This window comes from Megalops cyprinoides, chromosome 8, assembly GCF_013368585.1.
Source record: "Megalops cyprinoides isolate fMegCyp1 chromosome 8, fMegCyp1.pri, whole genome shotgun sequence".
NCBI classification, from domain to species: Eukaryota; Metazoa; Chordata; class Actinopteri; order Elopiformes; family Megalopidae; genus Megalops; species Megalops cyprinoides.
Window position 1 is genome coordinate 16786649 of NC_050590.1, and position 24822 is coordinate 16811470.

Consider the following 24822-nt stretch of genomic DNA (forward strand, 5'->3'; position numbering starts at 1 on the left):
ACTGGGTTCTTTTGTCATTTTACATCATTTGTGGGTTGTTGTGCACAATTAAAATAGTAAGTAAGGTAAAGCAAAAGCCAGAGCTTGCATTGAAGTTGTTGGGAATTTCAATTTAGGTGAAAGTTGTATTTGGCTTAAACAATCTGACATGCCAAATGTCCATATGTGTATATCAGCATAACTGGCTGTTTTTATGTGCAGTCTGCAACTGCAAACTGCTCTACCTTCTGTGGATAAAAGTAATCACCTGCTATGTTTGCTAGGCAGAATTGAATAAAAACACTGTTTGCTTTTTCATGTCTCACCTCCAAAGTTTAGTCAACATAAAAAGTGCAGTGGAATATAAATCTTTAAAATCTTCATGGCAGTCTTGGTGGTGCATTAGTCTTTGATCAAGCTGCTCTGTATTCCTCATGGGATAGTTAGTTTATTTAAAGACCAGCTAAATTATTTGAAAGTGAAATTCGTGGTTTTATTGGCTTGTTATTCCCCAGTGGATTGTAGGAGAACTGCTCTAGGCTTTCTAGACATTGTGATTGCATACAGGTCCTGAAGGTCAACAGCTGATTCCCCCGGTCCATGTAAATTCTCACAAAGAAGGTCTGAAGAGAGGGAAGGTTTGGGTTTTTAGTTCTATATGTGTGTCTATATTTATATATGTAAAGTCTCATTTATACTGCAACAGGGGTTAATCTGAAATCTGGACCAAACCTCAGAAGTGGCTGTTTGACCCCTTATGTCTGCACAAAGAGGGCAAAGTTGACTGCCATTGCCAATCAAAAGCAATGGACAATAAGTCTTGCTGGGTAGCATCAAAACTACCATTTCCACCTCCCAGTGGTTTCCTTAGCTATAGTAACTCAGTATCGTGGTAACAGTGCTCATGTGAGAAATGTAATCTGTGCCCTGGCTGCTTTACAGCAAATGGATCACTTGTATTTACACAGACACTCCTGCCTCTCAGCAACTGTCAATCAGTTTCAGATGGGACACAATAAGGGAGGGGGAAGCAAAGAGTCAATTTTGTGTATGTGAGTATAGCATAATCAGCTCCTTTTTTAAAAATTCCCCCATGCATATGCAACATCTTTTAGTCCACAAGGGCTATCTGACAATGAGTTCTGAGGCAAAGAGAGGTCAAGGGACATACAGTTTCAGAGCAGTGGAGGGGATACATTTGCACACTTGAGTTTTACTGATTATTTGCATCACTGTGGATTGTGTTATATAATTATAAGTACTGTATTTTTTCACATGGGATGGTAGGTCGCACTGCTTTGTTAACTCAGATGTATTTAAATATCGCGCCATCAGCTCTGATGTCAGGCACTACTGTTGTGTGCAATACAAGGGAAATGGGTGTAGTGGTATCAGGGTTGTAACTGCATACACATGGTTAACAAAGCTCTTGAAAACTTTTAATATGATGAAAATGTGTCTAAATAATGGCAAATAGAAACTAATTTTCAAAGGAAAGGCCTTTTTACTGTAACATACAGAAAAATAATTCTTTGGAATTTTTTTTTTTGCTAAACTTAATGCACAATGCCCTGATGAAATTCAATGCTACAGGAAGAGGAAGTGGATGGTGAATGTCCCCTCATGTCATCAAATCTCATGTCTCTCACTTTCAGTTGTTTCATGGTATAATGGGGTTGCAATTGGGTCCATGTCTGTTGAGGATTCCAAGTGTTTAATGTACTGCTACAACTACAGCTATTATTATTATTAGTAGTAGTAATACTAAGTGAATTCTTTCAAACACAGCCTATGTCCCATGTTATAGAAATTGTGTTTAAACAGCAGCACCTCTGTATAAAGGCTCCCAATTTGATTTGCCCTACTAATGACAAAATTAAAATACAAACCATTGAGCAGAACCCAAAATATTTTCTTGCATATTGAACAGCTGCAACATAATTTGTGTGGTGTTTTTATTGAATGGCTGTAAAAGTGTTACTGTGCATGAAAAACAAAGGGACACAGACTAATTAATACAGCTTATGGTGAAGCAATTAAAATATATCCATCATGCACACATAAAAAAATATTATGTCTATTATCTGGACACTTTCAAAAATGATCTCAGCTCACCAAAGTTACTCTGAGGCTCTCCCTTACCCTTTGAGAGCATTGCCAGAAGTAAAGAAAAGAAAGTAAAGTAAAGAAAGCTCATGTCTGGCATATAAATCCACCAATATGTTACAGCTTTCCTATATGAGACAGGGCTGGCTGATCAATCAATCAATCAGATCAAATTTTAATTTGACACAGTGGAATGGAACTGGTCACAAAGCACTGAGCATAGGGTGTAGTGCATTCGCAGAAGTAATTGAAAAACCAGAAAATCCAGAATCAATTGAGACATTTAAAAAAATAAACACTGTTTTCAGGGAAATTATTCCCTGACCCTGGGAAAAGAAGGTTGAGAATCCTGGAAAACAGTGGAAACGTGAAATAGCATGACAAAATACATCATTTTCTTGCATATGTTTGAGTCCAGGGACAGTTTGGTCATCAAGGGATGCTGTTGTGGGCTCAGGTAGTTTCCTCCATTGAACAGTAGCCACAGCAGGGGCATCATGAGTTTCACTGATGCATAGCCCATGATAACAGCAGGAATAGCACTTTTTTTTTTTTACAAAAATAAAAATGATTTACTTTAAAAACAAAGTTGTCTTTAAAAAAGCAAGCTGTCCAGGGGCTTATAGTCATATAGGGGAAATGGGTGCTACTGGTGGTGGGGGTTTGGAGAAAACAGTCACACACCTGTATTTAAAAAAGGTTGATTGGACATTTATTAGTTGATTAGATAGCGAATGGCTGGCTTTCTTCATGAACCCATTTGCCCCTCACACACACACACACACACACAGACACAGACACACACACACACACTTGACAATGGCAGAGCTCTTAGTCTCAACTTGTTTTCATGTATGTACTTCAGTCCTCCAACACCAAGAGGTTGACTACTTGTTAAACAATTATCCCATTGCATCTCCCCAATCATCTAACTTACGAAATTAATTACCACAAATTATTTAAATTACAGTGATGTTTAGATCCTACATTGTTGTGCGTTGAATTCAGTCCCGACTATTTAGAACAACAAATTATGCAGATGTGTGTAAAATGTGCAGGGACGTGTTGGCAACAAGCCTCGGAGGATGTTACTATATGCCTTTAACATATAGCTTGCCTTTCCAATTGCTAATTCATGGTGGGAAGGTGTCAACAAGGATGACTTTCAAATTATGAGTGATTTTTCTCTAAACAAATCAATCAACATATGTGAAACATAATGGTGTTTCCCATCTGTTGATTGGTTTGTCTGTGACTGTAGAGAGACTGTAGTTTGTTTTTATGTAAATCAGCTGTCCGCAGAAGAGAATTCTGATCGGATTTTCCCATTTTCTCTTGATGTTTCTTCCATGGCTACTTTGCTTTCCTCCTCCCTGTACGCGAAATGATTGTTATTTTTTAAGAATGTCACCATTAGCCATTTATTTTATAATTAGTCAGGTGACTGTGTCCGTCATTTTAACTGATAACTGACTGACTGAAGCCGTTTTCACATATGAACACCCGACAAGGTCCGGAGAATCAGGTCCAGAACTTGGCCGGAATTGCCCTTTCACACATGTAGCACACAACAGGAGATTGTCCGTAACAGACCGCGTTCTCACCTACAGGAAATACTCCGGTTTGGTTTAGGAGAAGGGCGGCGCCTGGGTAGAGCATGCAGGAGGCAGGACATGACGCAAAAAGTACGCTGCAGATATTTTTCAGTGTAGTACCCAGGATGCGACCATAAATAACTACATTTGTAGTATGTTACATCGTCGCTTGAAATCATTGCGAGTTTAGAAGCGTCCAGATTTCCTCGTGGTATTTTCCAGTTAGACGCTACTTGCATTTTCACGAGTGAAAAGTGTTGACGAGTTCACGAAAAGCAATCGCAAGTTGAAGAGTTTTCTTTTCAATATCTTACCATTCGGTGGTACGGGCACATAATGTGGCACGGAGGAGGAGAAGGCGAACATAGCTATTGTACTTTTGGTTAGCCTATAAAAAAAAATCACACATAGCCATCCAAAAGGTGCTACCGGCACACATAATTTATTAATTATACATGAATTATAACAGCAAGGTAAGTTTTTGTTGTTCGCTATGTAATGTTAGGTCACCAGTTCACCTATCTCACTACCTATCACTATCGCTTAGCTACATCTTAGCTAGCTACTAACCAGATAATAAACTACTAACCAACGTTATTGATCATCGTAAGAGACAAGATTTATAACTATAGCTAACTATCTCTTTAACGATCATTGGACTCAAAATAGCATGTATTTGGACGTATCCGCAATGTCAACGAAACAGTGGAAAGCAATATACAGGCACGCAGAAAAGACTACGAGGCAGATGTTTGTATTCTTCCGGGCTGCATCCGAATACTCGGTATGCACTAACGTCGATTAAGAACGTACTACCCGACCGTTACTACAGTGCGTATGATTGAGTATGCGAGCGAGTAGTAAGGACACAATTCGGACATACTCCGACGCCATCTTACCTGTCCTTTGACCCGGATGTTTAAATGTTTACATGATTTGAAAATCAGTCTGCTTTACTTAGCTGACTGTCAGCCTGAGGTGAAACGAAAACCTAACGTTACATAACCAGCCAATTGACTTGTTAGCTTAACCAAGCAGGCTACATCGCCGTATTCTTTCTCTTTTTCCCCGGGGAATTATTCTTCTTCGGTTATTCGGGCTCCAGCTGACTTATGGGATAGCGTAATGTAGTACGTTGTAAGAAGTAAGAGTATTGGGATGCAGCCTCGGTTTCGCGCCAGTCGCATGACAGAAACGTAATCAACACGCCCACTCGGGTGGATTCTCCGGAACGTTGCCTGCTCTGTTCACACATGGGCTCACTCCGACACGTGGCGGAATTTTTACTAGGGAGCTGGCAGAAAGAAGTCTGTCACATGTCTGGTCCAACTGATTCGGACATTTGCGTTCTCACATACAGCTCCTCCGGCTAAGGGCCGGATACGTTCCGGCGTCCAGTGCATGTGTGAAAGGGGCTTGAGTGGCTACAGCGACACCTGGAATGTCAGATGTTGAAATACAGGTTTAAATCCATGCAGGTCACATGGTCAAGAAAAACTTGATAGCCGTAGTTATTGATGTGTTTGTTAGTAGACTGTGAGGTTCCTTCAAATTAAACATGTCAATGTTTATTCTTTGTAACGTTCTCATTTTAATATAAGGAAAACAAAACATGTGAATGACAACTTTACAAAAAAAATCTTATTGAAAGTCAGTACAGTTACAAAATCCCAGCAAAGGGTGAAGGATTGTCACTTTATGACAGAACGTTTTGAGAATCCAATTATAGTTTGAGGATAAAACAGTGCTGCATTACCCAGAGAGCCAAAATTCATAGTAAACTTTATTCCAGTTTCATTACTGCTTTGCACTGGGAGTACAATTCAGCCTCAGTTGGCAGGTGAAACCAGGGGCGGACTGGCAACAAAAAGCAGCCCCGGAATTTTCTGTCAAGCGGCCCCAATTTGATACACCAAATTCGAACTGACACAACATGTTTGTTGATCAATGAATCATTAATAATAATTAAAAAAACCACAATCTTTTGTGTTAGGCTAATATATAAAATGATGAAACTAATTTTCCAAGGTTTTTCTCCCCATGTTTGTGTGTACAGAAAGCAAAAATTCAAAGCTGAATTAATGTAATGATCATCTGACACCTAATTTTACTTAATAGCCTGATTTTATTATCATTGCCTATTTAAAATATTGCAAAACAGTCAACAGTGTTTAAACACAGAACTTAATTAGAACCAGCAGACTCTATCCACAGGAGCACACTATATTCACACTACATATTCACACAAAGCACACTATATTTACAGCAAACTAAATTCACATAAAGAACACTATATTTACACAATATCACACTAAGCATATTATATTCACATTATATCACCCAAAACATGGTGTATTATGCAACATACTTGCCATTCATTCTATTTCTTGTAATGCAACAATAAATAGCTTGAATGAAGTAGTCCAACCTGATCATATGAATGATGTATTGTGCTCTAATTTACTTCACAGTCACACAATAACATTCAATAGTGCACCTCTAATTGGATCTGTGCTGGTTCCTGCTCCCTCCTCCTCCATCCTTTCCCTTTCTTGTTCAGAGCCATGTTTACCTGTTTGTTTAGATGGTAGAGTAAGTATTTAACAAATCATTTTTATTGCTGGGATGCTGCTCAAATATTATATGCCTTATAGACTATAATGCGAAAAATAATTTATGAGTAATCTTGAAGAAAATGATCAAATTTACATCTTTATTTTACCCATTTACAGTCGAAGTTGATGAACATTTTTTTAAACACTTTAGATAAACTTCTCTAAATGTTTGTGCACTGAGTCTGACTAGTTAAACCTTGGAAATGGTCAAACCTGCAGTGGGACTCTAGCATTGAAACCCCAAGGTTAACAAAAACATTTTGTTGTTTAGTTAGTTCATTTAGCTAGTTCACAGCACATAGCATGTAAGCATGACAAAGCACCTGCTCCCTGCTCACTCCTCTTTGATGTTTCTGCCTCTTTGCCACTGTCCTCATCATCAACTGCAGACTCCGTTATCTTAGCACACTTTGCGGCGTCAGCCAGCAAAGCCTTTTTCTTTTTTTTGGCGCACCTTCTCTGCAATGCTGGCCATGGGTTTTCTCTTTCTATCCATGTTTCGGCAACGAGTGCTAGATACTTTTAACCAGTGCTAGATACTAACTGCCCGAGTGCTAGATACTTTCAGTTGTGATGGCAACTGCTACCTGCTATTACAGATTGCACCACCCTTGTCACTACAGCTAACATGACCTATTGAATATCTGTATATAGGCTATATGATACGGGGGTTGGGGAAAAAAGACCGGCTCTCACAAGACCGGCCCACTGGGAAAATTCCCGAACTTCCTGATGGTCAGCCCGCGCCGAAATGGAAGCCTGATGGGCACCTGTGTAGCTCTGTGGTTAAGGCTTTGATGCCAGCCTTCTCATCAGCTGAGAATGACTGGGAGCTGACAGAGGAGAGAATTGGCTTCATTCTGCCTGGGATAGGGGTTGGTATGTTGGAAGGGGTTGCTCATCTCACTGCTCTCAGACATGCTGTGGCTTGTCAGGTACCTGTGAGTAGCTTGGATGATGTCAGTGGAGTACTGTCGCCTGTCTACTGTATCCTCCAATGAGCCCCCATTCTGATGTAGTGGGCTATGTGACTTGCAGTGTAAAAAAATTGCTGTTGGTTGTGTACAAGTGCAGAGGTTGTTATGTTGAGATGAACCTACTATTGTGTACACTGCACAATTCCAAAATAGGGTTGCATAAAAGGTAAAAAGCATAAAAAATGGTAGCCTAACATACTGTAGAAAATGTATGTTGCTATCTCCCTTTCCATATAATTTAACAAGAGAGTGGTCAGAGGGGTCAGAAGAACCTCACTGTACTGACATGAGACCTAGGTGTGATGATAAGGTGCTTGCCTTCTAGCCACTTGCTTAACAGAAATGCAATGTGCCAGGGGTGGGTGGGTGGAGGCAATGAGCTCAGCCACACTCCTCCCTCCCCAGACAAGCTTCAGTCAGATAGGCTCAGCGCTGTGTTCTCTGGGGAGGAGGATTTGTGCACAGGGAAAGTAAATGCTCCAAAACCATTTTGTCTCTTAGTGTCACAGGACAGGGGATGATTATTACTGGTGGTAAGTTTTTACTTCTCTCCTTTTAAACTTTTTTAATGGCTCCATACTTCAAACTCTTTCAAAATGTATGAAAACCTGGCTTTTGTTTAGTTTTCAGAGATTGTATGCATAGGGACCAAAGATACTCAGTGAAGTGAAGTTATAAAGGGTAGGATAAATCTCAGTGGGTGTACTGTCCTCTACATACCTCTTGGGAAGTTAGACTTTGGGATATACATTTTTCAGATGTAAATCAAAGCGTATCTCATTTTAGGGAGAAATGAAGGTCATGTTTAAAAGATCAAAAAGTTGCATGTTTAATTACTGCACATTAGAATCAATAACTGTGTGTTGTATATAAAGTGCAAATACATATTAAAAGCTCTTATGTGGTGTTTCCCATCTGGTATTTTTTTGTCTTTAATGTTTTAATACTAAGCTTTGGGGCAAATTTTCCTCTGCACTATCCAGCATGGAAATGAGTTTATTAGAGAAACCCAGATATTTCTCTTTTTATGAGTTTCCAAATGAGGCTAGCTGCAAAACCCTGGTACAGATCAAATGCAGGATGAAAATGAAATGATACCCTGAGACCGCACAAGTCTCCTTTTCGTCAGTCATTAGCATATTATATCTTCTGAGATGCTCCCCAGCCTATCTAGTGGCCAGTACATATCCCTCCCTATCTCTGAGTTGATTTCACTGTGCAAATAAACACATTAGTGTTGACAAAGCTGTCCAGGCAGATGGAAGATAATAAAGGATAATTAAGCTGTGTTTCTGCTATCACTTCCCTCATGAAATGGTTTGCTCAGAGTGAAGGCTCATGCAGCAGTGATTCATCCTTGAAATTGTCTGCTTCTTTCAACAACTTGTTTGAAACCTCTTAGGATTAAGTGTTCCTAAAGAGGGATGACATTGTGTGCTCTTGGTCTACCTGTCTGCCCCTTGATTGAGAATCACTGTGTTCTTACAGTTCAGGTTACAATTTGCATTTTTGATGTTACATTATTAATTTGCTTTACAGATGTATTTATGTGAACATAACTTACACTATGCTACCCATGTAAACAATCAGTTACATTGCTAAAGAAATTTAGATTAAATACCTTACTCAGCAGCAGTGCCTTTCCTCAGATTCACAGCTGAAATGAGCCTAGTCTTCTCATCACTACACCCTGTTGTCTTAGGTTCTTATATTAATCGTGTTCAGTAAATACAAGGGTGCGCTTGTGGCATAGAAAGAACATAAACATTAAAAACATTATATAAAAGTGATTAAATGTGAGTGAAATTTAATTTCAGTGCAGGTAATGAAACCATAATACAATTTGTCCTGAGGTCATTAAAATTTTCTGATAAAGAGAATGTAATATTTTGATACTTGTTTTTGAATTTTTTTGGAACGCAATTCACAGAGTCATGTTAGGAATTTTGGTTTACCTCAAAGATCTCATTATGGTATGTTGAGCTGATGTTGGAGGTGGTTGTGGGGCTTGACAGTGGCAGATATGTGGGGAAATCATTATATGTCACATAATTTAAAAATGCATTCCTAGATGTGAGAGGATGATGATGATGATATTGTCAGTAGTAGTTTAGCATGTGAGGGGAAGCACGACACTCTAAATTTTGTTTTTAGATGTGGAGGACATGGAGGGGAGAACTTTTTTGTGTTGTGAATTGCATTTTAGAAAATGCAGGGGCATTTTGTGGAGTAGAGTTTTATATTGCCAAAACGATACAGAATATGGCTGTCTTCAAACTGTGCTGGTAATGTTAATATCATAGGCTGGAAAGTGTCATTTAATGGGGGACCTTGATTGCAGGGTCAGCATATTTTGCTGGAATGAAATTTTTACCTATTGTCGTAACAGAGATGAGTTTGCATAGCTGAGACCATTTTTTTCCTTTCGGATACAGCTGGACAGGACAGAGGTCATCAAGAGTAATCTACACCCAGTTTTTGCCAAGGTCTTTACAATGGACTACTATTTTGAGGAGGTGCAGAAGCTGCGTTTTGAAGTCTTTGATATCCATGGAACGCACAGCATTGGCACCCGTGAGGATGATTTCCTGGGGGGCATGGAGTGTACGCTGGGCCAGGTAGGACAGCACTCAGCATTCCTTTCATCCTCTTGCTTTACTCAGTTCATAAACCTGCTATTAACACAGCCTCCCAATTATGGGTTCTGCTGGATTAATTTGCATGTAATGCTCTGGTTATGTCATTGTCTTATAGAAAGAAATATCAGGGTGCTGTAGTCCACCCTAACCACAGTCAGCTGCTGCAAATCTGATTAACAGCGTTTTTCTCCTAGGCCTTATGTTTAAGAATTTATTCATAATAATTCAGCAAGCTTGCTGAATGAGGCAATTTGTGAAGAAAGTGTGTTACTGCAAGCATCATTGAACACAAATGCCAAGAGCACTAAGCATTCTTAAAAATACATAATTTGGCAGGGAATTAAGTTGCTAAAGTTGTCATGCTGAGGCTGATAAAAGTGTGAGACCTTGTGATGGTGGTGGGTGAAGTTCCACTGAATGCTTCACGGGTGGAAGGAAACAATAATTTTTACATTTGGTTGAACTGAAACAGTACAGGAGGGAGTAGGTTACTCAGTTACTAGGAAGAATATGTGTTGAATACTTGTTTCTCCTCTAGATTTCAAGTGGTCTCATGTATATGGAGTAAACTGGGGCTTTACAATGTGGTGCAGAAGAGCAGACTGCAGAATTCCCCAGGGCTGTTTCTTTTCTGGCCTCAGTTTGGACCACATTCATGCATAGTACAAAACTATGTAGGACAATCATTTTCCATAAATGTATGACAAGAAGCAATATATGTAGACTTCAGAGATTTACTACCCTCTCTCACATTCAATTTATTTTTGCACTGTTGATAGAATTGAGCACAGAATTCATATATTTTAACACCTTTAATAACTGTAATAAATGTACATTATATGATGAAAACCTGGTGCCATTTCACTCCCTTCTCTTATTACCAAGGCTGTTTTGATTGTTAGGTAACTGATGAAGACTGCTGAAGCCTGCTTGTTTACTCAAGATGCAGTTCTAGCATTAGCTATGCTTTGTTGGTAACTAATGGGTTACACATGATGAATAATTTTATTTCTTTCTCAGACTAGGGAAGTGATTTCTTCTCTATTCTCCCTCACAGAATGCTGCATCATCCTGCTAATGTCTGGAAAACATTTGAATAAATTCATAAATTTCATAAACCTGCTCTGTCCCTCAGATTGTTGCCCAGAAGAAGATGGTGAAACCCCTTTTCCTGAAGTATGGGAAATATGCTGGGAAGTCCACCATAATAGTAAGTTTAACGTTTTATTGATTAATATAATGCTGTGAAAATATTATAGTAATTACACTTTGTCTGATTCATTAATTCTGTGACTTTGGACAGGGTCGAAGTTTCCAGTTCTACGTGGTGAACAATGTCACACATGCATTCAGGGTCATTAGGTCAGCAGCTCGACAGCACGTTTACCAATAATATAGAGGAATGCAGTGGTGAGATTGAGAGTACATATTGAGATTCCTGCCGCCTGTCATAGACAGGAATCTTAGGCAACTGTGATTGTAACCATTTGGCAGCATGCTGCAAGTGAGTTCCAAAGAAATAAGAATAGCTCTCTTTTTTGGGAGGGGGTGGGTCTAAAAACAAAAGCCCTCATAATTAATAATCAAAGCGCGATTCTTTTTCATTTCCTCTCCATGGATCTTTGGACAAATCTGGTATATGGCAGGTTAGAAACCGCTAATATGTGTATAGTATGCATGGAACTAATCTCTAGTGAAACAGTGGGTAAAAGGATGCTAAAACATCACAGCTTACTGTTGATGATAAAGGCAACTTTCCTCTGCAGTAAAGCCTCAGGTGGATCTCTTGATTATGGCACCATGTAATGCTTCAGTGCAGTGCAGAGTGACTGGGTTCTGTACCCTGCTTGTAGCGGTGATACTCAGAGTAATACAGAGTAAGGACACTCTGTGATGCCCCACTCGTTGAACTTGTTTTTTGCATCAACTGGGCAAATGGCATAAAAACTCAGCTGAAGCACTTCTCCTGTGCATCAGAAACTTAGGACCGCAATAGCTGATAATTTCTTGTCATTATAAATGATGTTGTGGGTTTTAGAGCAAGTTTAATGACTTACTGAGGATTAATAGATGCATAAATAAGGTAAGGTTTTCTGAATGGTCTCGTTCTTACAAGTACATCTACGCTTATTTAAATCTGTACGCATGGGATGTAGTGTTTGACTATCCTTGCTTTGGTGTGATTTGTCAGGTGTTCCTAAGGGTTTATTAATTAGTGCTCACTTTACACATTTTTCTTTAGGCCAATTATTCCCAAATGTGGGTTTATTGTCAACATCACTGATAACAACATTATAAGCTTTGCACTGTACACAGACTTTTGGAAGTAATAATTACCCCTGTTGAAATGCTTATGGAAAAAAAGCAATATAAAATATGCTTTTTGCTGAGGTGATGGCACAGCTGTAGAATATTAGTCTTCTCAGTCTTCTGGTCAGAGTCACTGTGAAGACAAGACCTTGCATAGATATCATAAGTTAAACAGTTCCAGGCCTAACCAGATGAATAACTCTATGACTTCTTCTGACAGTGCTTTCTTTACATGAGGGCCACATTTCCTAATCTCCCAGTGCAAATTTATTAATTTGTTCATTTATGCATAGAATGCCATCTTACTTACCATTTATGTCTGATAAATCCCACACATTTTTTGTGGGCCCTTACCAACAGCAATGCACAGAGAGTCCTTTGGTAAATCTGGGCCCCTCTCTCTGTCTCCATTTCCAGTTTCAAGTTGCTTTATTGGCATAGCAGAAGAGAGCTTTGTCATAGCAGAGGTAACAGAAAACAACAAAGCACCTACACTGTCTAGCCTCCTAATTATACAAAGAACATTCTGGCCCTGCCTCTGTCCCTCTGTGTGTTATTTTCCCTATTTCATTATCTGTATCTTTTATTCTTTTACTCTGTAACACTTTCAGCAGGTCTTGGTCTCTTTTTCTCACACTGTCTCTGGACTCTCAACTTCACAATCTCTTGCTCACGCGGCCAAACGCACGCACCCACGCACGCACACACACACATACAGGCACGCACGCACGCACACACACACACTACAGGTTCTGTGTGTCCACTCTACAGCACTTCAACTGTGTGAGCTTTCCATCTCTAATAAAAATGATTTGAATAAATTAAAATGTAAATAAAACAAATTCATGTTTTTTTTTTCACAGGTTCATGCTGAGGAAATTTCAGGGAACAATGGATATGTTGAGCTGTCTTTCAGTGGAAAAAAACTGGATGATAAGGTAAGGTTTCTTGCCAGTTATAAAAATCAATAAGTCATACTGTAGTTGGGTGATAATGAATGAAGCTTAGGGCTATTCCCCTTTCTCAGCACATCACTCTTCTTAAGATGGTGGCCACAATTCATTGCTGCCTTTGAGAGAGGGATTTTTAAAGTTTATTATGAATTGTGAGCATAATGACGATGATTGGCATGTAAAAGGTGTTTAAACTCAACTGACTCTATCCCTTCCAGGCTAATATTTTATGTTTTGTTTAATTATTATTAAAATATAAAATGTGTGTGCTGGTATCATTCAGTCTCAGTTTTATATGAAATTAATCTAAAATAGTAATTTCAGTTGTTCAGAGTGATTCGCTTGGATACTGTGCTTGGATTTACTCGAAACACAAAGTAGCAAATAGCATGCAGTTTTTATCCATTAACACATAGAGACAGTCAGATGACTTCCTGTCAATGGAGACAGAGTCCATGCCCAGGTTTCTCTCCAGACAGGAAAGTAGTAAGGGCTCCATTGAGCAGATCACAACTGTTAAAATTGGAATGAGTGAGGTATGCACTATATGGCCAAAAGTATGTGAACACCTGACCATCACACCTATATGAGCTTATTGGACATCCCATTCCAAAACCATAGGCATTAATATGGAGTTGCCCCCCTCCTTTGCAGCTATAACAGCCTCCACTCTTCTGGGAAGGCTTTCCACAAGATTTTGGAGTGTGTCTGTGGCAGGGTTGGGGAGTGACAGAATACATGTAATGGCGTGACATATTTAAAATACAAAATATGAGTAACTGTATTCCGTTACAGTTACATTTAAATTGATGGTAGTCAAATTACAGTTGCATTTGTTACTGGGAGCATTTTACTTTCAAATTTGGCAAAGGTCGCAACATAACAGTACAATGCTGCTATCCGCTTCAAAAGAGTCAACCTCCAACCTGAAGAAGCATCTTGGAAGTAAGTTCTCTTTTTCATTATTTAATCTAATATTGGTCACTAGCTAGCTATCTTACATAGTTTGGCTGCACTGGATTAGCTATTCAGCTAGCTAGTAGCCTAGTAGGTAACTAACTAGCTAACGAGCAGATACAGTGACAAAACAAGTAAAATTTCGCATGTTAACTAGCTACTCCTTTCTCACTCACAATGTATATATTAGGGTGACTCGTGCCTTTTCTAACTCATGTTTTCGGGTAATGTACAGTTTTTGAATTAACATTTACAATTCTGGAGAAACTGCTTTGAAATGCCCATAGACTTAACATTGGGGTGCCAAAATGTTAGCCACAACAGTGGTAAGTGAACATTTTAAAAATAACCATTCAGAACCTTAATCAGATGAACATTCTTTAAAAAACTGTTAAAAATTAAAAACACAGTGTTCAGAACGTAATCCAAAGTATTTAGATTACGTTACTTACCTTGAGTAATCTAACAGAATACGTTACAAATTACATTTTAGGGCAAGTAGTCTGTAATCTGTAGTAGAATACATATTAAAAGTAACCCTTCCATCCGTGGTCTGTGGGAATTTGTGCGCATTCATCCAAAAGAGCATTTGTGAGAGCATTTGTCGGGCACTGATGTTGGATGAGAAGGCCTGGGTCGCAATCGGCATTCTAATTCATCCCAAAGGTGTTTGGTGGGGTTGAGGTCAGGGCTCTGTGCAGGTCACTGGAGCTCCTCCACACCAAACTCGTCAAACCATGTCTTTATGGACGTTGCTTTGTGCACAGGGGCAAAGTCATGCTGGAACAGGAAAGGGCCTTCCCCAAACTGCTGCCACAAAGTTGGAAGCATACAATTATCTCAAATGTCTTTGTACGCTGTAGCATTAATGTTACCCTTCACTGGAACTAAGGGGCCTAGCCCAAACCCTGAAAAACAGCCCCAGACCATTATCTCTCCTCCACCAAACTTTACAGTAGGCACTGTGCATTCCGGTAGGTAGCGCTCTCCTGGCATCCGCCAAACCCAGATTTGTCCATCAGACTGCCAGATAGTGAAGCGTGATTCATCACTCCAGGGAACGTGTTTCCACTGCTCCAGAGTCCAGTGGCGGTGTGCTTTGAACCACTCCAGCCGTCACTTTGCACATAGTGGTGTTGGGCTTGCGTGCAGCTGCTCGGCCATGGAAACCCATTTCAGGAAGCTCCCGACGCACAGTTCTGATGTTGCAGCCGGAGACAGTTTGGAACTCTGTAGTGAGTGATTCAACAGAGGATAGGTGGTTTTCATGTGCTACGCGCTTTAGCACTTGGCGGCCCCGCTCTGTAAGTTTGCATGGTCTACCACTTCGTGGCTGAGCTGTTGTGGCTCCTAGATGCTTCCACTTGACAATAATAGCACTTACAGTTGACTGGGGCAGATCTAGCAGGGCAGAAATTTTGCAAACTGACTTGTGGCAAGGATGGCATCCTATGACAGTGCCTCGTTTGAAGTCACTGAGCTCTCCAGTACGAACCATTCTACTTCCAAGGTTTGTCTATGGAGATTGCATTGCTATGTGCATGATTTTATGCACCTGTAACAATTGGTGTGGCTGAAACACCTGAACTCAATAATTAGGAGGGGTGTCCACATACCTTTGGCCATATAGTGTATGTGTTTGTCAGTCAAAAGAAATAAAATAGCCAATTACTATAATGAAGAAGTACAGAAATACTTTAATTATTTAAATTCTTACGTCTTTAAATTCTTCAGAATGAGCTATTTTGCATGGGCTTTTAAGATTTTAAGTACACAACACATAAATAAAAAACGTATATCCTTCACTCTATCCTGCATTATCTTTTTTGCTTAGTTGAGGTCCGCTCTGGCTTAGTGGATTTTTTTTCCTTGCTCTGACTGCATTTTACACCTGGTGAAAAGACATGATATTGTATGGCTCCCTGTGTGAACAGAAAAACTGTCACCCAGCCTCCAGCCTGTCTCCTTAGAAGCAACCAAGTTAAAATAATGCCATGTTTTGGATATCATGTGTTTTAGCTACCTCTCAAGTTAAATGGCAACTTGTTCATATGTCATTTGGGAAAACTGGGTTGCATTGTGGGCATTGTTTTTTCTGGGGTGTCTTGATCCCCAAGGAACATATGAGGCAGAGCCTGCTCTGAATATAAGGGGTGTGACAAACTGCTTTCCCTGGGCTCTCTATGTATAAACAATTCCTCCCACACAGTACACTGCAGTGCTAGGGTGGAGCTCTGGCAGAAGCTGTGGCCAAACACCCCCATATTCCTCTTGAGAGATTATGACCCTCCCTTTATTCTCTTCTACCTGTTTTCCCCTCACTTTCTGAGGGCCTGAGACAAAACCTTCCTTTCATTACTAACTACTTATAATCTTTGATTTTTTTTAGTGCAAGATGTGAGTTCATAAGAGATAACATAGAACACTGACCTATTTGCTTCATCTCTGAACCCTGGGCCTATAATACCACATCAATGAATGTGGTGTTTTGGCCTAGCTGAAGGTAATTCTACAGCTTGCTCTCAGAATGCTATGAAGAAACAACTCTTCTGATAAAACCTGTGCTTTAATGAGGGGAGTTTATTGTCTGGAATTGAAAGATGAAGCACTACTACATACTCAGGTAGATCAGGTAGAACCTTTGTATAGGACAAAAAGTCTGCCTCAATTCTCTAACATGAATTTTTAAAGCAAAATCAGCTATTTTTAATGGTTTTGCTTCCCTAACAGCACCTTAGGAATCTAGAGCAATGTTGGCAAACTGGTCAAAGCTTTCTGCCAATATTTCATACTTAAGATGTGGCAATTGACAGTCATGGAAGCTGACAGCAGTAATACTGCCAGTCTAAAGATGAACAAACAGCCCACATTACATTTCTGATAGCAGCTGTGAGGCAGCAGATTTATAATGCCTTTTTTCCATGCTTGAAGCTTCCCCTTGGGAAGTAGAACAGTATTCAGTTTAAGCGTGAAATGGTAATGAAGCATTTCACTGGAATATAAAAATAAATGCCCTGGCACACTATTTTTTGCTGTTTTATCAACTGTAATCTTAAAACTAACATCATATGCACAATGCTGTAACTGTTATTTCACAACAGGCACAGGATAGCTTCACTGTTGCTGTGATGGCTAATCCTTCTTTCTGTTGCATTGCATAATATTACATATCTCTGGCCCATTTATTCATGTCCTTTTCCCCACACAATATAATTGAACTAATACTAAATAATTCCAGCAACTATAACATAAAATATCTATTGCATTTAATTATCTGTATTTACTGAAGTATAAAGTGGTTCAAGAGTAAGACACAGGCAAGGAAGGTTATGTCAGCAGTGCAGAATGGTAATTGTACTGGTTGAAAGCTCACCATTGATAGCCACTTGTGTAAGAAATACATAGAGAAATATAGATTCACAGCAATTTGTTTACAACTAAAAAGCATGCCTGAGATCCACTTTATGTCTTGGTCAATAATTTATGATCTATGCTCAAACATGTTGGGGTATTAAATGGTTAATGAAATTTTACACCTAACTAATAGCAGGGTAGGGGCAAGGCAACCGGAGAAAACAAAATCCAGCAAAAAGGAGAGAGGATTAGTTCACCGAAAGATAGGGCAGATTAATCACCCTGCTGTAATCTGTAAATGGGATCTGTCACTTAAAATGACTTTGAGGATCTCATTAGGCAGGAAGAGTGGCCTTTTAAAAGTCTGTGTACATTATCTGCGCCACACAGGGGACAAACACAATTCTCTACACTCATTTGTTAGTACATGCACCCTAACTAACAATGCTTTGTAATATTGTATTTGATTTTAATGATACAGCCAGCAATGAGCAAGGATAATATTAATGGGAGAAACGTAATTGGCCCAATGATACAGCACCTATCAGAATGTACCCAGCTGAATACTGAATATATGCTGGCAAGCTTCAGAGGCACTGTTCATTTGTATGGTAGCTATTACTTTGTTCCAGACGACTTGGCCTTTCAGACAGTGACATTTCTTTTGTCATTTAAAATATAGCTTTCTTTAAATAGCACCATTTATTTGACGTGGTGGTTTAACTTTCTCAGATGATGAATATTTATGTTTGAGTAGAATTTCACTTTTGCTAAATTTCTTATTCCTAATGCATTAAATTTTGCAGTGACACTAACAGTCAGTATTCAAAATTTGTAAACTTAGGTCTGTGCAAAATCAGTGCTTAAAACTCTGACAAGTGGCAAGATAAATTTGAAAGGGCAGGGCTAACTTCACAGAATCAGCACTGGTTGTCAATGGTGTGAATTAGCCAACCTTTAGTGTTTTCAGGACGAAGTGTAGGCAAAACCTGGTCTGTTTCTATGACAACAAGATGGGGACTACCTGGTGTTGTCTCTCTTTCTACTATGATGTACCAGATTAATGTGGTGGAAATGAGGACATAAATGGTTAGATTTGCCAAAATGTAAACAAATTTACAGGATTTACTTGCAACCCAGGAAAATATGTCTGAGATCCATTTTGAATCCTGACCCATAATTTAAGGATCACTGCACTAATATGTAGTGCCACTGAATGGTTAATGAAATATTTAACAAGGCCACTTTTGTGCAATTCAGAAATGTGCGTGTTCAGTAAGGCTACAATAAGCCTAACACTAAAGACCAATTTACTGGAATGAGTAATGGAAAGCATCTAATTATGAAGTCATTCAAAGGAAGCAGCATATTGTCACATTTAGTGATGCATACATCAGAAAACACAATGGACAGCTTCTTACCTGCTCATGAGAGTCATGAGAACTAATGAGGACACAAAAGTTTTCTTAGGGTACATAGCTTATTAAAATGCCAAAATATGACATGGAAATTGTAGAAGCAGACGTTGGAATCCAGTAATACAAAATGAAGCCTCTCTGCATTATAAAAGGAACATCTGAGGAGAGAAAGATTGCATGATAGGGCACACACTGATATAAAATGTAAAAAATTGAAATGCTTAAATACTTAAATAGGCTAACAGGTGTATACAGTGCAACTGGGAAGCAGTTTATAGTAGACTAGAACTTATTTTATGGGAGCACATCATGCTGTTTCAATGCTGTTACATTGCATGATTAAAAGGCTACAAATGGTAGGTTCAGAAGTGCTCTACAACTTAAATATTTAGAATTAATGTCAAAGCTCTTAATCCACTAATTGATAATGCATAATTTGATCATAATTTACACAGACAAAACAGATCTAAAATATTAGTTGGCAATATCAACTTAGGTAGGATAAACTACCAAGGAAGTAAACCTATGAAGTGGCACGTTCTTCAGTTGCCAATAGGCATATGACCAGTGTTGTGCAAGTTCACACTTCACAAGAGCTAACTCAAAATGAACAAGTTCAACTTCATAGTTCACAATTTTGAATTTTGAACAAGTTCACAGTCCCAGTTCATTTCTTCCATTTTTTTTAAATGAACTGCTCTGAGCTAATCAACATCCCTCTATCAGCACTTCTCTGTTTGCTTATTTGCTTTACAGGATCTCTTCAGTAAATCTGACCCGTTCTTGGAGATCTACCGGATCAACGATGATGAGTCTGAGCAGCTGGTCCACAGAACTGAGGTTAGGGTGGTTTCCAATATTTCTTATTGAAGGACTTTTTCATGGGTGTTCAACTTTGCAGTGGTGATGGGTGGGGAATGATTGGGGGGGTGGCTCTATGTGTCTGATGCACCTGTTATCTTTTGTAGGTAATTAAGAACAACCTGAATCCGGTGTGGGAGTCCTTTAAAGTGTCACTGAGCTCTCTGTGCAGCTGTGACGAGGACAGGAAGCTGAGGGTAAGCACTGCACCATGGACACAGGTGGCGCTGGTGCAATTAAGGAGCTCCCAGAGCATGACCTAGACACAGGGGAAAGGAGGGAATGTCTCTGTCTATTTCTCACTTTTTCTCTGTCTCACAGGTCTTTCTTTCTCCTTTTAGTCTGTCATCACTTTTTCATACCAGATTTACGTTTTGAAATGTGTATATGAATGAATGAATAACTTGAATGTATATTTTTCCTTTAAAGTGCTTATCCTGCGGGTTTGTGTGGAATTGTCTGAGATATTTGTACATGCTTCTGTGCTTTTGTGTGCACTTTATCTATGTGTGGACTTGCTGTATGCTTGCTTTTACATGAGAAAAAGAACTTGCACAATAGTTACGCATTATTAGGCTGAAGAATCATTGAATGACGAATGGCTTTTTTGGTTGTAACAGTGTCTGGTCTGGGATTATGACTCCAGGGGTAAGCATGACTTTATTGGGGAGTTCTATACTACGTTCAGAGAAATGCAGAAGACTTCAAGTGGAAACAAGGTCAGTGGGCTGAAAAGTCCAATTGCAGCCTCCTATTTATTGTACACCATTAATGCACCTCCTTATGTTGAGGACTAAACATACTTGTTGCCAGATTCTTGCCAGACATCATTTTATTTATGCTCTCCTGTCATTGTCATACCCCAAGGTCACGTGGGATTGCATAAATCCAAAGTACAAACTAAAAAAGAGGAACTACAAGAACTCTGGTGTGATCATTCTCAACGATCTGAAGGTAGGAGCCTGCAGTGAGATGTGCACCCATATTGACATCCCACCGCTCAGAGAGTGAAAAGAGCTGTCATCACATTGTTTTAGTCCTCATTTGTGCTGAAGAATGACATGTGTTGATTGATTCAACAACTGACCAGCAGGCCATGTCCTCAGTGCAGAAATCAAGTCTCCAAAATGAACACAGAGTTTATACAGGCTGACTGTATCACAGTGTTGCCCTGTCATGTTCAGCATTGCTCTGAAAGCCACCTATTCACTCAACTTGTGCTTGTAAATTTATATGATTTACATACCTTCATGACATCCCACCCCTCCGTTTTAATACATGAATGGAAATTCCGACATGATGCTGGGTTCTTTGGACAGGCTGCATATTCTCATCGGTGTCTCACTTGTTGTTACAACAGCTGTTGTATGGTTTGTATAGACTACTGTTAATTCAGTGAGTTACTGCTTCCTTAAGTACTTAAACTCTAAGGAGATCAACATTATTAATTTTCCAGTACTTACCATTCATCTTTCCCCTGCAGCTACATAGAGTCTATTCCTTCCTGGACTACATCATGGGGGGATGCCAAATTCACTTCACAGTAAGTGTAGCGCTTAATGTAGAGCAGTGTGTCATTCTGAGCATGAGATCATGTATCACAGTGTAAACCAAGTGATTAAGGACTCATTTAATGCATGGATATTCTGCTCCAATGATTAATTGCATGCACAAAGGCAACTATTTTTTTTCCACAGTATTCAGCTCTGTCATTATCAGATGCCAATTTTCAATCAAAATTATTCTAGATTGTAAACAGAACAGGTCAATCTGACAGAATTTGTTTGATGTGGCTTTTTTCCTTCTGACAGGATGTTGTTGGTAAGAGTGTGGATAATTGGTCAGCAGATCATGTGTTTGCCAGAAGCAGCTGCTCAGAATCAATTTGAATCCCTTTTAAACTCTGCCCCCAGGAGCCACTCTTATCCCTGGACTGGATTACTCCATCAATAATGGATACTGTATTAATTATGGGGCATGCTATAATGCTATGCATGTTATAAACCTGCCTCATAACAGATGCCATAAAAAATGTACATACTTAGAAACCCTTTGGCACATGTAAATATTCAACAGTCAGAGGTCTGGTTATATATGAGTTGGCAAACTTTTTTTTTTTTCCTTTCGGCTATCGTGCATCTTCCCATGTGTCTGTGAATATAATTCTCTTCAAATGACAAACATTTTATTCTTCAGATCACAAAGTGCTAATTATCCACAGTCAGAGCAGTGGGACATTCATTTTGTGACAGGCAGATGTGATATTTTTTTTTCTTAGATATGCAAGTCTTGGGGTGTCAGTAAATGTACAATAGGCCTGAAGCTGTTCTGTCGATCTGTCATTATTCCAGGTGGCCATTGACTTCACTGCATCCAATGGGGACCCTCGCAATAGCTGTTCTTTGCACTACATCAATCCCTACCAACCAAACGAGTATCTAAAGGCCTTGATAGCAGTGGGGGAGATCTGCCAGGATTATGACAGGTAAGTTGTCACTGTGAAATCTTGCTCACTTCCCATGAATGAATATTAAAAAGGCAGACACTGATTTGCAGTGATTTACGCTGGTTTGCTTTTTTAACTTGTGTGCAAAATAGCACTGCACATAGTGCATTGCATATCATGCAACATTTTATGTGCAGCTTTTGCACTTCATCTGGTCAGCAGTTTGGAAGGCATCTTAAATTCTTGAAAATGAAATGGTGTGCTAGAAGTGAGAATTAAAGGAATTGTAGAACATATACATTGTGCATGATTTCCTCCTCCTGCTGTAGGCCTGGTAGAGTAAATGCCTACAATTAGGTTCAGTCCTTGGATTCAGCAGTATCAACATAGCACAAGGAGAAGATGCCCAGTCTATCTGAATTGTCAGAGAGGGAGGGAGAAAACAGGATCATGCTTTGATTTGAAAGCTGAAATGCACACAGGATTTATATTACCTGTGGGCAACAGATCTGGATTCCTTTGTAATGCCATTGAAAACATGCATGCTCCTCTTTCTATGGAATCTTTATGGTATTATCCTTGTCACCATGGACTCAGTTGGGCAGCTGCATGTCTGTGTCTTTGTAGAAACAACAGGGTGATTGATCTCCTTGACATAATTCTGTTAGTCCACATTTTGAAATTCCTTCAGGATTACTCTAAAGGACATATTTAGACTCACTGTATGATTTCTTGCTCCCATTTTTTTTATTTTGTTTTGTGTTTTAAATATTACAACTCTGACTGTGTTGACTTTGTTTTTGCCAGGACAAATGCATTGAGATGTGACATTTTAAAGCCACTGGAATACATTACAAAATTACAGTGAAATATTATCTTTTTAGAAATGTGTATAGGTAGCTTTTTTACATGGAAATTGAAAAAAGTGACTACTGTTCAATAGTTAGCAAGAGAGTAGAGAACTAGATACTTTGTATGTGTATGTAACTTGCCATTTTTGTACCCTGAAAGCATTTTTTCTTTTGGTTAATATATAACGTTGCTGGTCAGATAAATACCTGTAGCTAGCTATAGAAGACTAAGTCAGTTAGTCAGTTTGCTTGATGCAACACATACTCATCTTACAAGTTAACAAGCAAGGTAGTTTTGTCAGCATTCCCCACAACACAGTTTATCTTCAAAACTCATAACTTGTGTATATAACTAATATTAATCTAATTTCATTTTGGGTAATAAATGAATGAATACATGAATATATGTAGTTAGATAACTATAGCTTTGTGCACTTACTAAGTAATTTACAGTATTTTCCACTACATGTGCTTTAGACATTATTCTCATGTCAATTCAAAATGTCTAATGTTCATAACAGACTGTTGTTAGCACTTAATAGTTGGTAGTTATAATATACTGTGTTAGAAACATGGTACACGCAAAATCAAATATACAGGTAGGGTTATATTTCTTTGGTGTTTGAAAATGACCTGTACCATGTAAAATGATTATTTATGTAGCTGTTCGAACTTTAGGGCTTACGTGAAGATGCGCAGGAATGGGTGAATTAAAAAAAATATTTCATTTTGTACATGTGGGTATATGTGTGTACTGTATATTAAAAATATCCTCCTCTAATTTTGCAAAGCCAAATGAGGGATTTCCACATTAAGTGATTTCACATCTGGACCCTCCTGCTAAACAAGTGGGCATGAGACATTGCCATCATTGTTCGTGTTGTACATTTGATGAATATCAGCTACTGTCTAGAAAAGCACAATGTAAATTAATTTTTATGCAAGTCCACAGAGTACAGCTGCACACTACAGAATAATGAAGATACAGTATATATACATGTATAGTAAAGAATCTGTGGATCCTATGGGTTTGTTTGAAAGGTTAGTCTTTCTATTCTTGTGACTCACAGTAAAATATTTTGGAGGCCACAGATGAACTCACATTGTCAATGAAAGCAAAATCTGAATACATGGAATATCATGGAAACCGCCCCCCCCCCCCCCAAAAAAAAACAAAAAAACAAAAATGTAAACTCTAAAGAAAAACTATTCAACCAGAAAAGTGTTTGCTTTCTCACAGAGAAAAATATATCTATGTCCCATTGGATTATGCTTCTCTGTTTAACACATAAGATTTCTTGTCATTTTTTTGTCTGTCATGGGGAGACTGTTTTTTGTTTATTTCACAGAGAAGCTGGCAGCAAGTAGGAGAAAAGTGACAAACACCACTACAACTGAGAATATCTTGTTTTCCCATTTTGTCAATGAATTAAATATCTCATATTAGGCTCATTTTCTGCTAGTAGTGCTGACATTGTACATGACATCCATGTTAAAAGATATAAAAGCATTAATTGTTCTCTGGGAAATCACATTTACTCCATGAGAATTTCTACACACAGATTGACACATGTGGCTGTGGATGCTGATGATATATCCTCTCCAGAGACTGGGTGAATAATTTGGCCTGAACCTTTTTCCATGGGAGGAAAATCTGACAAACGCATGAAAGAGCTGGCCATGCATGTCCTGGTGTAAATGTGAGGGAATCATCTAAGGTACAGTTAGTGGGACAGAAACATTGTCTCAGTCGCTCTGTAC

General features: G+C 38.9%; 1 protein-coding gene across 1 annotated transcript in view; it reads left to right on the forward strand.

Annotated features, from left to right (window-relative positions):
* Positions 1 to 24822, forward strand: part of LOC118781849 (copine-7-like) — a 41317-nt gene that overhangs the window by 4893 nt on the left and 11602 nt on the right. The window contains exons 3-11 of the mRNA XM_036534966.1: positions 9708 to 9890; positions 11047 to 11121; positions 13085 to 13159; positions 19660 to 19743; positions 19872 to 19961; positions 20385 to 20483; positions 20632 to 20718; positions 21248 to 21307; positions 22116 to 22249. Of these exons, the coding sequence (XP_036390859.1) occupies positions 9708 to 9890; positions 11047 to 11121; positions 13085 to 13159; positions 19660 to 19743; positions 19872 to 19961; positions 20385 to 20483; positions 20632 to 20718; positions 21248 to 21307; positions 22116 to 22249 (887 nt within the window). The remainder of the gene's footprint in view (positions 1 to 9707; positions 9891 to 11046; positions 11122 to 13084; positions 13160 to 19659; positions 19744 to 19871; positions 19962 to 20384; positions 20484 to 20631; positions 20719 to 21247; positions 21308 to 22115; positions 22250 to 24822) is intronic.